Source organism: Meleagris gallopavo, chromosome 1 (genome assembly GCF_905368555.1).
Source record: "Meleagris gallopavo chromosome 1, MGAL_WU_HG_1.1, whole genome shotgun sequence".
In the NCBI taxonomy this organism is placed as follows: Eukaryota; Metazoa; Chordata; class Aves; order Galliformes; family Phasianidae; genus Meleagris; species Meleagris gallopavo.
The window spans coordinates 62,466,127-62,480,218 of NC_139404.1; the positions used below are offsets into that span (position 1 = coordinate 62,466,127).

Sequence of the window (14,092 nt, forward strand, 5' to 3'; positions counted from 1 at the left end):
TCAAGAGAGAACAAATGAATAGAAACCTGAGAGGACGCAAGGAAAAATTTCTTCATGCAGAGATGGTTAGGTGATGAGGTAGGCTGCCCAAAGGTGCTGTGCAGTCCTTATCTTTTAGGATTCTTAAGACCCAACAGGATAAGGCCTTGATGACTGCCCTGAGCTGAAAGCTGGCTCTGCTTTGGGCATGAGGTTGGGCGAAAGACCAACTTAACCCAAGCCAACCCAAAGTATTCTATTATTTATATATATACTTACTTTTATGTTATTATATTCTTTTATATATATGTGTACATATATATATATGTATGTGTATGTATACATTCTGAATAATGAATAATTAATTACAGTTGTTTTGCAAAATGTGTTTGTGGACTCTTTAAAAGAAAATCCATCCGTGTTGCACAACCTTCTAGTCGAATGGCCAAAGATACGTACATTATGTTTCTACTGATATTTTTAATTATATGTAGTTGATATTTCCGAGCCATTTGCATATGAGAGCTAGCCTGTGGTAAGTGGCATTTAGATAATGAAGTGTTGCATCCCTTTTCAAGACAGCGTAATTATGTTCTAATATATTAATAGCTGTTTTTATCAGTTACAGTGGCTCTGTTCCTTCACTATTTTCTCTTTAACACTTTCTGAATCTGCTGGATAACTTTAATCGTGTTTGAAATAAAGACAGATACCTCAAAGATAACTAAGTCACTGGGCAGAATGACTGAACTGCTTCCACTGTTGGTGCAAAAACAGAGCAGGCACAGCTCGGCAATGACATGGCTCCTCATTACACCTTTAATTTGTCTGTATTCAAGTAATGATGTCCTGCCTTACTCCATGGTCATACTGACCATATCAGGAAGCTAGACTATTGGGATAAGGAGAAGTCTCTGCAGCAAGGGAAGAAGTGAGGGACTCAGAGCTGCAGGAAACCAAGCTCCAGTTATTCTACAGCTCATGGAACAGCTGACATTCTGGGAAAAGGCTCATCAGTGGTTTTCAGAATGCTTTGGAGGGCACTGAGCTGTTTCATGTGACCAACACTCAACACTGTGTGATCTCACCGATATCGCAATGTAGTTGAACTTATTTATTTCTAGTTGGGTTTATGCCTTGGTGTGAATACTGACGACTTGCAGACTGAACTTCTCTCATATAAGAAGAACCCAATGTGAAAACAAAATAGATCTATTGAAACAATCACTATGAGAAAATATTTACAGCTTCTGCGTAAAAAAAAAAAAAGAATTACCCTCAAGCCCATAAACAGCTTACTTGGTAACATAACTCTTCAACAAGATCTGATCCTGAAGTCTTTTCCTAAGCTATAAATGGCCAGCTGGATTCAGCCTGCATTCACTTGAGCATTTCATTTCTCCAGTAAATGTTCAGGACACAGTTTCATAATCGTTTCTCCAGAAATAATAGCTTTCATCACTTCCTTTGCCCATTTTATCATGTGTTCATGGTAAGGAGGAGCGCACATGCTGTTTTTGGCACAGAGGAGGAAATAAACAGTTGGGGGGCAGCTTCTTATGGGGACAGAGCTGCTTTGAAATGCTTGTGAAACTACAGCCTCAGGCATTTTTTAGCTTTCTGTTTCGCCATCTGAAGGGTAACATCTACACATTTTCTAAAGCTTCCAAAAAGCTGAGTCTTTTTTATGAGGAATGTGTTAGATATCTTAGATATTTATGTAATTATACTAATGAAGTGGTTTTATTTATTGTTTTCTGAGGAACTGCTTGGTATTTTTGGATTCATGTTCTCAAAGGAAGGAGTTGAATTTCCTGTTAAGATTTTGAATATGATTTTTTCAAATGTCTTTAGAGGAAAAAGTAAACTTGAAGAGTGATTACAGAATATTGGCTAATTAGCTATAGTGTAACTGCTTTAATTACTCTTATCCCTGAAGCCACATGATTGTGCAGATGACTAGCAGATGACTTATTTAAAAAAAAAAAAAAAAAAAAAAAAAGACATGTTCACACTGCAAGGTTAATGAGCCTAATTAAATATAGTTTTCCTTAGCCGGATACTAAATTATAAAGCTTGGGGGAGTGGAGGAGGGGCAGAATCCAAAGGCGGTCAGTTCTATTTGAAATAATGGTTTTATTCTGCTTTTTTAATGAGAAAAAGAAGAATAAACAGGAGTTATAAGTGATTTTTCTGAATAGAGACACACACATTTATTTGGTGAGACCTCACATGGCAGACTTAAAAGTCTATTTAGAGACAATTGCGGTGAGATGTATTTGTTTTCACTTGCCCACTGCTTTGTATGGTGGAGAAGTGGGCTTGAATGGAAGATCTGTGTCAGACAGAAGTCTCCATCTGCTACTGCATATTACCAGAACCTTTGTCCTTCTTTGCTATGCATTCTTTTTATTACATAATTAACCAAGGGCCTTTTGGTTCTGAATAGAATTTCTAAAATGAACCATAAGAATAAGCATATCAGGTTACTCATTCCTTTAAAAGCAGCAATGGATGAAGATTAGTTAGCAGAAGTAGTAGCTTATTTCACTTCCATTGTTCTTCCTTTTCTTTTCTCCTATTGACTGTGAATTTCTTTGAAATTACTAGCCTCTCCTACCCCTCAGAGCATTACCCTTAATTATTTCCTTTAATGCAATCTAGTGTGCAGTGCTCCGTTTTCTGAGCAGACTACTCAAACCTTCTGAGAAGCCATGCCCAAAAGTCAGGTAGGGCCAGATACAGTAAAAGTATCTCTAGCAAGGTCCAGCATGAGATGTATCAGATAGAATCTTGATGTCCTTGTATTCTTCCAAACACTTCTGCAGGCAGCAGTAGTTTTTACAGATTAATTATTAAACCAGATTTTTTTGTTGTCTTCCAAAATGTAGAAATAATAGGTTACAGTAGAGTAAGTGAAACTTCTGGGTCCTTATAGAGTGTTAAAAGCTGATTTCCTCATCTAAATTAGCTTCTTGAATTTTATTACATTTTTCCAAAAGAACTGAAAGATCACCGTGTATGCAGTAGGGTTCAAAAGTTATCAGGGCAAATTGGATTACGACTAAATGGTTGCCCCTGTACACTTGGCACACAGTAGTAGAATCACTACACAGAATTTCTGTATCCTTTATTTATTTGTTTGTTTGTTTGTTTATATTTTCCTTCTCAATGGCAAATAGTGCCTATGGTAGCCCCATGGGAGATTTGTGCTCTCACCTAGGAGACCTGACCTTAAAGCAGCTGCAGAAGATGCAGCTTATATTTCAGCTGTCTGTGTTTATATGGTTTGCAGTTATTGACATTTAAGAAGTAGGAAAGATTTAGCCGTAAATATTGTAGCAATAGCTTTTCTCAGTTGCTTTCTACATGTCAGATTCATGTTTTATTTTTTAGATAATGTGACCTGTGGTGAGTAAAGAGAATTATTGAGGGTTTTTGTTAAACTGGTTTTCATCTTGACCTGCTGCTCCTTATCTTGTACACCATGTAGTAAGACTGTTGCTAGAAATCCTAAATTCCTTATGACTGCTCTGGAATTCCTTCTTCTTTTTTTTTTTTTTTTTTTAATTTATTTGCTTTGGACAACATTTTGACCCTGCAGATTCTGCTTATGATATTAAATGTATGTAGTGATAGGAAAGTATTAGCAAGGTGACTGACTGTGCTGAGAACAAGACTTAGCTGCATCTCCTACAATTGTCTTGCATATCCACTGAGTTATCTCTGTCCTAAATTGCTTTCTTTGGTGTTATCTGTAAGTCTCATTAGGGAAACAAGGTTGCATTTGCACGTATTTTAATTGGTGTATTAGTCCTGCATTTTTGTGCATTATTAAAACTAAAAAGTAGAAAGAAAGAGATTTGAAAGAATTATTTATGTTTGGGGTGCATGAGATTTTAAAGATGTTCTGTTTTCTTTTATCTGTATACTCTGAGCAGGAGGATATGAGTTTGTGTTTATTAACATTCAAAATTAGACCTTTGATTTATCACACTAAGCAGGAATTTCAAGATGTGAGGGTGTGAGCCATCAATTCTTTATCATTCAGTTACCCTTCATTAAGAGATTATCATTTTTTGGTGCTTCTATTTTTGGACATTTTTATTATTTTTGTAGATGTTGAGTATCCACTTCTTTTTGGCTCTGGTTATTGTTTATCAGTCCTGTAACTCATTGAAATTGCAACCCAGACCACCTGCAGTGGGCATCTAAAGAAATTCACAGATGGAAGATGTTTGCCTGAGTCCCCCAGGGTGCTTGGCAAGGTGAGCACTTCTAAGGCAGGCAGGTACATATATACTTGCCAGCAGATGTGCTGCCCAGGAATGCAGTTCTTTTGGAAATTTGCAGATTGTCCATCCCTCATAGCAAATTCATTAAACGTAGCTCTAGGTGAAAAACAATCTATCTGTATTATTACACGAAAGTCTGTCTGGAGATTTTTGTGACCGTGTGGGATACAGTTCCTGCAATCAAAGATCCACACACATACACATAAAATGCCATCCTTGTTGCAAGCAGACAAGGAATGAACTGACTAAATGTTACCTTACTCTGGAATCAAGAAGTAAATCAGCAAACAACAGCAGAAGACTGTTTATCTGCAGCATGCATACTAAAATTTGTAGGTTCAGGACTGGAACACAGCATCTCTCACCAACATTAAGTTAATTTAGTTCTAACAGCAAACAAGACATGCTGCGTGAAACATCCAGTTCACAGTTCATCCCCTGACAGAAGTTTATCGTAGTGTGGTATTTTGGACTGGTTAGAAGTGCAGAAGCCCCTGAAAGGATATGAAAGCACAATATGCTCTTCGGAGGACCAAAATAAATCTACAGCTTCTTTCTGAAGTCTCACACAGCACACTAAAAGGACACAGAAATAGATTAGAGGCTTTTTTCTTTTCTTTTTTTTTTTCTCCCACATCAGATCTTGGCTGGATCTCCAAAGTGTATGTGAATCCACCTGCAGTTGTAAGGCATGCAGAACAAATTCAGAAATGGCGGACTGTGAAAGGTAATTGGCAAGTAAGTGCTCTTTTTATGCATTCTGTTCCTGTATTTTTAAAGCAGTCACTCTCCCTCTCTAAGCTGAAATATTGAATTTTCCTCAAGATGCATGTAAACTTAAAAGATGTGCTTGTCCATGCCTTATTTTAATAATTTGTATTTGATGATGATGGGATGGAATAAGGTGACGCATTTATCCAAACAAGTTAAAAACCTTATAACTCATGAGTGGCAAAACCGCAAATGAATTTCAGTCATCTTTATTCATGAGTGGATTAAGTTGTATATTACTATCCCACCACATTTATTCTGTATCCTAGGCAGACTTCTCTGCACACAGCCTCCTTATTTTTTAATTTAAAGCTGTAAGATATGATCATGGTCCCTGTCAAGTTTGACCTACCTGGATGATTGTTGCTTACTTAAACATTCCCAACAAGTGTGATTTCTTTGCTTAACTAGTTATTGCTGAAAACTCAAAAATCCTAACTGGCTGTGGTACTTGATGTGTGTTTCTGTGTGTTTAGCTACAGTGGACAGAGCTGGCTATAGGAATGCCATAGATAGGCAGTTTGGCAGCATCGAGCAAGGACAAGGTTTGAGAAATGCTGTGGAGCAGGCCCACAGCTCCCAGTAAGCACTCAGCTGTGGGCTGTAAGTGATGTTCGAAGGACAACTTGATTCCTGGTTCAGCGGGCAAAAAGTGTTATTCCTTCTGTCTCCACACTGAACAAATGGCTTCCTTTCAGCAGTGACTGATAAACTGAGAGCATGAGGTAGGAGACAATAAAGGAGCAATCTTTATATTGCAGCTTAATAGAATGAAGCTGCAATCACTTATTTGTACTTAATTCTTAAAAAAAAAAATTCAAAGTAGTTGACATTCTGAGCTTAATGTGGCAGGCAGCTGTTCTGGGGTGGCCAAAGCTACCTTCAGGATCAAATCTGAAGTATTATAGGATGAAAGTAGAAATTGGTTAGAAGCAAGCAGTCAAGCTTAGACTATCAGAGGCCAGTAACAGTTCATTACTCAGCTCAGTACCCCCATAGCAGCTTTTGATGTAATACTTGCTATAGGTTCAGAAAGGACACACTCATTAGCTAAGTGTGAAAGGTTTACAGGCTGGTCTGCCTCTTAAGATTTGCAGAGCAATGCCTCCATGCAGAAACACGTTTTGCCTCATACACTGACAAACCATGAAATAGAATGGAATGGTCAGGAAGAGATTGTCCTTGATATTGCTGTGTAGACTCAAGCAGCCTTCACTGCCATCTCACTCCTTGTTGAAGAAAGTGCCCAGCAAAAGATGTCTGTTTTTAGGGAAGCCATTGCTGCAAATGAGCGTTCGCTGGAAGACCTCCAGCAAATATTTCAAAATAATGTTTCAAGTTCAATTTCTGTTCAACAACAAATCTTGAAAAATATTTTGATGTAGTTTTGTTCCATTCTCTTATCAATAAGTCTTTTAATGTTCTATAGCATTTTCCTCTGAAGACTACTCTAGCCCTGTAATTTAGCTCTTAGTCTGTTGTTTTGTTTTTCTAATTTTGTTTTGTTTTTCACCTATTAATTACATATTTCTTTTTAGTCCCAGATTCACACAAGTCAAAGAAACATTTGAAGTCTAGACTCTTAATTTTAAAAAATTGTGGGTTCTTAACTTCCACTGCTTCCGTGTTTTATTTTCACAGGCATACAAATGTGTTACTATAGGGGAGTTGCTGAAAGTAAAAAAAGTTTATTTTATTGGCACATGACATTAGAGGTGGATGTTGGTGGCATGGCAGTAAAGGTTGAACCTTCCCTCCAGTACTGCATTACACTTTGTTGCTGTGTGACAGATGGCAGCAGAGGGACAGTCTGACAGAATGGCATCTGATACGGAAGTGCATATGAAGCAAAGGTGTGGCATTGAATGCCTCTGTGTGGAAAAAATGGCACCCACAGACATACATCAGTGCTTGCTGAATGTTTATGGAGACCAAACAGTGAATGTGAGCACAGTGAGGTGGTTGGTGCAGCAGTGGCAACAGCAACAGTGGGTCACCGCTATTGGTGCAGGTTTTTATGAGCACAGCATGCAGGATATTGTTCATCACTGGCAAAAATGCATTGCTAATAATGGTTGAGAAGTATTTTGAAAATATTGTAAAAATTTGTTCTATCAAATAGTGTTATTGTTCTTTTTGTATTTGTTGTCGTTTCTCTGGATGTAAATAGGAGGCATTAGTTTTGGAGTGACCTATGTACAAATTACTGACATGTACATTCATATGTTTATTTACAATTGTAAATCTGTGGTCCTTTTCAAGCATAACTTAATGATTTGTTTTGTTTTGTTTTGTTTTCTGAGTACAAATGCTTGTCTGGTTCTTAGTCCTGTTTGGTACTTAGCTTCTGCAACAAAAAAATGGAGTTGAGCCTTTGATTCTGAGGCAGCTGACTTTTGATTCCAAATTCTTTCTGTACTGTCAGATATTACTTAAAATGTGAACAAATTTCCGCCATCATTGTCTGTCATAAACCATTCTTTTTGTATCCTCCATATATATGGCATACTTTTCCTAATTCTTAGAGTGAGAACCAGGCTTTGGATTCCTGTTTCTAAGTCAGTTTGACTTTGGAAGCATGAACTGAGATGTTATATTCCTTTCTTCACTCCCTTTGCAGGCTGCTTGGCTGTTGAAAGCTGTCACCTGCATAGACCTTACCACTCTCTCTGGTGATGATACTCCTTCAAATGTTCACAGACTGTGTTTTAAAGCTAAGCATCCCATCAGAGAGGATCTGCTGAAAGCCATGGATATGCATGATAAAGGTTTGATTGTTTTTGTTCTGTTAGGTTTGTAGAGAAAATGTCTATGTTCCCTCAGTATTTTTTTAGTTTTCAGAAAGGTGTACGAATGACCTCTTCTATTATGGAAACAATTGTGACAGACACTATTGCTGAACTGATAGTTGTGAGAGAAGTAGGTACTACATAGTCTTATTCAAAGAAACTGCCCTAACTTTTAAATGCATAATACTTATTCTTTTGAGTTAATGCAATAATGTGAAGAGGATAAGTCCATTCACAGTTTGGAAACCAAACTAAGGCATGGACTCAGGTAAACACTGTAAGTTACGGTACATAATGTACAAATTTGATACAGAAACCGTGTGTAACTTCAGTGTATCTTTTAATAACAGTGCACTAAAGTGAAACAAATTTATCTGCTGATGTCCTTTCTGAATTGCAGAAGTGGGGAATTTCATGCTTAGCCGATGCTGCTCTGCGTTACTCTTTAAGGACCCCTCCAACCTAAGCCATTCTATAATTCTGTGATACTCAAGAGTCTGCCACTTTACTTGCCAGAAAATAGGTATTCCACATGTGTAAGCACGTTATTTCTCCTTCAGAAAACATTATCTGTTACCTGCTTGTTTGAGTAACTATGATAAGTGACATCTTTGCAGCCCAATCTGCTTTAAGGAATAATTCCTCTAGTATGTGGTTATGTGTGAAACATACACTCTGTATACTTCCAAAGTTCCCAGCTAAGCCAACAGAGTTGGAGGGGAAGCAGACAGCCCTTATCAGCTGGTGGTAAAGCATTGACAACAAGTTGACATTACTGAAGCAGGCTCCATCTGAAGTTCAGATTTTACACCTGAGACTGAAATGATAAAACTTCAGAGCAAACTGAGAGTCTCAATATAAAACTTCTTTAAATCAGAGCAACACCTCTGAATTTTTCTAGATGTGATCACTGATGTGCCAGTGAATACGATTTGGCTTCTGTCCTAGCATGCTGGCCTTACAGTCATCTAATGAAAAGAAAAAACTCAGTGACATGTGCAGCATGCTTCTACTATCAAAATATTTCAATAGTTTTACGCAGGCTTTCATCCACTGATTGAAGTTATATGATGTAAAACCAAGGGGGCAGGTCAGTTCTCTAGTTTCTAGCCATACATGTGAAATATCAAAGCTTAGCCTTTTTTTTTTTCACTAAACTTAGATTTATGGACTTTTCAGGTGGTTGAAAGATTAAATATGAGAGCAATTATCTGAGACAGAGAGAACAGTGTTTCAACTAGAAAAGCAGTAGAACTGCATTAACATAAAGACTGCTCTGTTGCTGCTGGGCTCAGCCTGGCTCAACAGGTAAGGACAGAGCTTGGCAGCAGTTTTTCTCACAATATGCTGCTGACTAAGCACGTCTTAAATGTATGTCATTAAACAGGGAATCTGTTGGTAAAAAAAACACTGAGAGGTGCTTTAACTCCTGGTAATGCTAGTTTGTTCCCAGGCACAGATGGAGGACTATGAGGGAGATAAAAATACGGGAAGCACTTATATGAATATCCCTGTTGTATGTCCTTAAGGTTCTTGCGAGAATACAAAAGTGGGAGAGAAGTGCAAATAACATACCTATGTCCTTGTGTGATGTGCACTAGAGAAGTGCAAATCTGCATGTGAAAAAAATGAACTGTGTCTCTCACAGGTATTACTGTTGCAGCAGTTTGTGTATATCCTGCAAGAGTCACTGATGCTGTTAACACCCTGAAGGCTGCTGGTTGTAATATACCAGTAGCTTCGGGTAAGTGTTTTGTTAAAATAATCAATTGTATCTTTTGATAGATACATAGTTGTGTAGCAGTATTATCTACCTGTGTAAAATATGTAGAAAAATCTGGAAGTTCAGATTTGCTTTTGTTTCAGAGTGAGCTGAAAAGGTAGCAGGTGGAAGGAAGGGAATTGTGGGGAGGATTTGCTTATGTTTTTTTGTGGTCATTTGTTTTGTTTCAACTTCAAGCTTATCAGGAATGCCAAGTCTGTCACCTGGAAGCTCAGCAGAGAGGTTCTTAAGGTATACAAAGCCATTTCCCTCAAATGAGTAGAAGAAGTTGATTGAGATAGTGTGCCTGCAAAGAATCAGTAGACAAGAAGTAGATTACTCTAATACATATCTTGGGTTTTCTGGTTTGTGATTTTTTTTTTTTTGCTGTTGTGTTGTTTTTTTTTTGTCATCCTCAGTTTTTGGCTTCTAAGTATGGTCCTACAGGCTGAAATCATTGAAGAATTTGTGTAAAGGCAAGGGTTATTGCTGGCTGAGCAGCCTGCAAGTTCAGGACTTGCACTCATAAATTTCATAGTGCCAGTTCTTTTCTAGTCACCACATGATAAACAAGTTCTGAATCTACTATAAGCAAAAAGTAGGATCACAGAATTATGTGGTTTGGATGAGAGCTCTGGATGTCGTTTAGTCAAACCTGTTCAAAGCAAGGGCTAACTTTGAAGTTAGATCAGGTGTTTTATGCTAACATCCGTGTTTTCTGAGTTTTCTTTTCATTTCTTTATTGTTGTGTAAGGAAAAAAAAATGCTACCTGCATTTATGTCATGGAGAATCTCTGACAAAGCTATTACTATTTCTATTTCCAAAGTTACTTTAGGTTTTGTACTTAAACATCATAAAGGAAATTTTAAGTAGACCTCACTGAAAGTTTTTGCTGTAATGTGATTTAGTTATTTAATGTATTACTGGGACTTAACTCAAAAAACTCCTTAAAAGAATTGGGGAGAATTTTAAAATTATCTATTGTTTCACATATGAGTTCACTCCTTCTTTGCTCAGTTCTATAGATATTGTTCTTTTGTAGAACATTTTGGAGAAATGTATGTCTTGTGAAAGAGACCTTTTCATAAGAAGCAGTTAGTATCTGCTGGATGGAGGGTAGGATCAAGTGCCTTTAGGTTTTTGATTTGTGATAAGGATTTAAAAAAAAAATTCAGTGGCTTTCAAATTCTTTGGTGTATTAGAAGTACACAATTTTATGTTCAATTTATAAACCAAACTTTCTCCCCCTACCTCCATTTCCATCCTTGCTAGTGGCTGCTGGGTTTCCATCTGGACAAACTCCTCTAGAAACGAAACTGGCTGAAATAAGGCTGGCTGTGCAGTATGGTGCCAGAGAGATTGACATTGTCATTAGCAGGAGCCTGGTGCTGAGTGGCCAGTGGGAAGGTAAGGAAGCTAAACCTATGTAAGTGTATGTGCTAGTTCTCTCTCTTCCCCCCAGTTTCTACATTATTAGTCCTTAAAGAATTTGATCCCTCCTCAGAGACTTTCTGATAATCTGGGACACTGAATTAAATCAAAATAATTTTACTAAAGCATGACAAATTACCAAATTTCTTAAAAAGAATGCTGTTACAGTTTGGGAATTCAGAATTACTTTATGCTTTAAAGATTGGGTTTGTTGTTTCTATACTTTGGTGCATTTTCCATACAGAATTAAAAAAATAGCAAGTGAAATGGAGGAGAAATGAACGCCGACAGTCTTTGAACAGTTTTGTTAAACCCCCCAAGGGGCTGCTAATGTAAATGATATCTTATTAAATACACATTTCAGTTCTTGACAAAAATGTGTATTTTCATTGTTTTCTTTTTCAAAATTGAGGGTACAAATTGACTCTTCATATTATTTTTGATGTTCCTATGCCTGTAACCTGCAACTAATTAGTAAGAACAATAATGCTGAAGATGGTTTTTGCTCTAATTGCCTCCTTAATGTACTGTGAACGGTTCGCCTTAAGTGCTGACAATGCTCCTACAACTAATCTCAGTGTGAAGGTAAACACATCATTGTCTTGGAATGAATTTTCCATTTAATTGTATAATGCAGTACTGTAATAGCTTGTGTGATTGCAAGGCTCCATAAAAACACTGGTACCTGTTTTTGGTTAAGGAAGTAAAGACATCACGGTAACACTTCATGTTTTCTGATTTTGGGCTTCTTTCAATTATCATTTAGAATTGAATTGGAAAAACTAAAAAAACAAAACACCTGAAGTTTGTGCATCTGTTTCTTCAAGACTCATATCTTGTTTGCCATTTGGTCTTACATCTTGACCTCTTCATGTCCATCCCTTTACCTTGAAATAAATGTATGTTTACAAATGTCTGGCTTCTTGAATGCTGTAGTCATCTGTTTCTATCTTAAGTGATTCAGATACAGCCTCAGAAACTGATGGAAGATGGAGACTAGGAGACCGAGAATGATGGTTCAAATTCTGTGTTAGCCAATATTAAGACTGTGTGCACACTTTCCTATGCCATGCTTGTGACTTGCAACAAACCTTATGTACAGTTAGAAAGCATGTTGCTCCTCCAGTGGAGATATTTAACAGGTCTTTGATACAAAATGACCTAAGTCCAGTGGTCTTTCTCCAGCACTTAGAGAGAGAGAGAGGGAAAAAAAAGTCCATCACACTAAACTTGGAAAGCAGCTTGAATTTGTGTCTAAAAACTTCTATTGCTATCTTACAAAAATTTTTGACTTAATCATTCTTACTGCACTTCAGACTTTGTGGTACATTGCTGTTCGATGCAAGTTGCGCAGAGCAGAGGTCAGAAAGTTAGGGCATGCAGGCAGTTACAAGTGCAAGCTCTAGATTGTACAGCCCAGGATTATGAGAAGAATTGAGGAGAAGCACAGGTCGATTGAGAGAGAGAGTTTTTACCAGTGACTGAAATGAACTGGACATACACTGTTAGTTTTTTTCTGTATGGGAAGTGAACTGTTTCTGTTCTGATCGTAAGTCACAGGGAAGGAGGACATAGACATAAGAATGGTGGATCTAGTATAAAGCTATCAGTTTACTAAATAAATACGTTAAGATTGAAATTTGATTTGCTATTTATAGTCTTCTGTCTACAGCCAAGATCAGGACAAATTCAAAAGGCATCCATATCTTGGTAGTGGTTAGTTTACGTGTCTTTTACTGAAGGTAGCTTTTATGGCTGCCTTGCAGTTATGATAGAAACTGTTTATATTTAAAACCCAAGTATATTTTTATGATTATTTTGTTATGTTGTCATTCTTTGAGATCTCAGATACTACTGACAAATAAATATGGACCTTTAGAGACCTTTTATCTTAACTGTTTGTGTATTTCTGGCTTCATATATTTTTAGTCTGTTCCATAATTGGGGTCACTATGATGGAGTAGTTTTGCTCTCTGGTTTGTTTCAGAAGCTTTTTAGTGAATATTTTATTGCATGAGTATCCAACATTTTGGGTTGCCTGGGCTGCATTAAGTGAAGAAATCTTGGGCCATACATACATAGGCTGCTCCAAAAGTAATGCCTCCCATTTATTTTCATGGAAACTACAACAAATACAGTAAACACAGTAACTCTATGAAAGTCACTGTTTGATAGAACAAATTCTCAGCTACAAAACACTATTTTTCAACAGAATCACCAGTGTTAACTATGCATTTTTGCCAATGATGAACAAGAGCCTGCGTATCATGCTCATCAAAGTGACCCACTGTTGCTGTTGCCACCTGTTGCCTAACTGTGCTCACATCCACTATTTTGCCTCTGTAAATGTTCAGCAAAGCATTGATAAATGTCAGGGGGTGCAACTTTTTCTGCGGGGAAGAATTCAGTGACATGCCTTTACTTTATACACTCTTCCATGTCAGATGCCATTTTGTCAGACTACCCCTCCATTGCCATCTGTCACATGGGAACAAAATGTAATGGAGTATTGGTGGGAAGGTTGAACCTCTACTGCTATGCTGCCAACATCCATTTCTGATGTTGTGTATCAATAAAGTAGGAGGCATTACTTTTAGAGCAGCCCTCCTAAAATATAGCTAATGCATATAAGTAACAAAACTTATTTTTGTCCGTATTTTTATTAAAACCTTAAAAAAAAAAAAAGGGCAACAAAACCATAAAACTAGTGGGATATTTGACCCTGCTTTTGGAAGCTTATCAGTCTGGTTTGATGGCAGTGGTTGCCATTCTGAGTGAGGTCTCAAGGTTCTCATAAGAGAATTTTTGATGAAATTTTCCTGAACAGAAAATAGGCACGGCTGCATATTTTGCACTCTTCACAGGACCATGTTTAGCCAGTGTATCCAAATGCATGCAGTTATTTGCCATAACTTGAGCTAGCACTGCACTGTGCCCTACCCTTCCACTGGTTTCAGCTGAAACAGCTCTAACAGAACTACAATATTTGGTTTTTGCTGAGGGATGAATGCGTGCCCTGGGCTGGGCTCAGGACTGAGCCACTGTCACGATGTCACAGTGTGGG

The 14,092-nt window shown here is 37.5% G+C and overlaps 1 protein-coding gene across 3 annotated transcripts in view; it reads left to right on the forward strand.

Moving 5' to 3' along the window:
• Positions 1-14,092, forward strand: part of DERA (deoxyribose-phosphate aldolase) — a 52,868-nt gene that overhangs the window by 2,102 nt on the left and 36,674 nt on the right. For all 3 annotated transcript variants that reach the window (XM_085230889.1, XM_010713766.4, XM_085230896.1), the window contains 4 exons: positions 4,915-5,012; positions 7,666-7,813; positions 9,483-9,578; positions 10,870-11,004. In XM_085230889.1, coding sequence (XP_085087015.1) covers positions 4,915-5,012; positions 7,666-7,813; positions 9,483-9,578; positions 10,870-11,004 — 477 coding nt within the window. The remainder of the gene's footprint in view (positions 1-4,914; positions 5,013-7,665; positions 7,814-9,482; positions 9,579-10,869; positions 11,005-14,092) is intronic.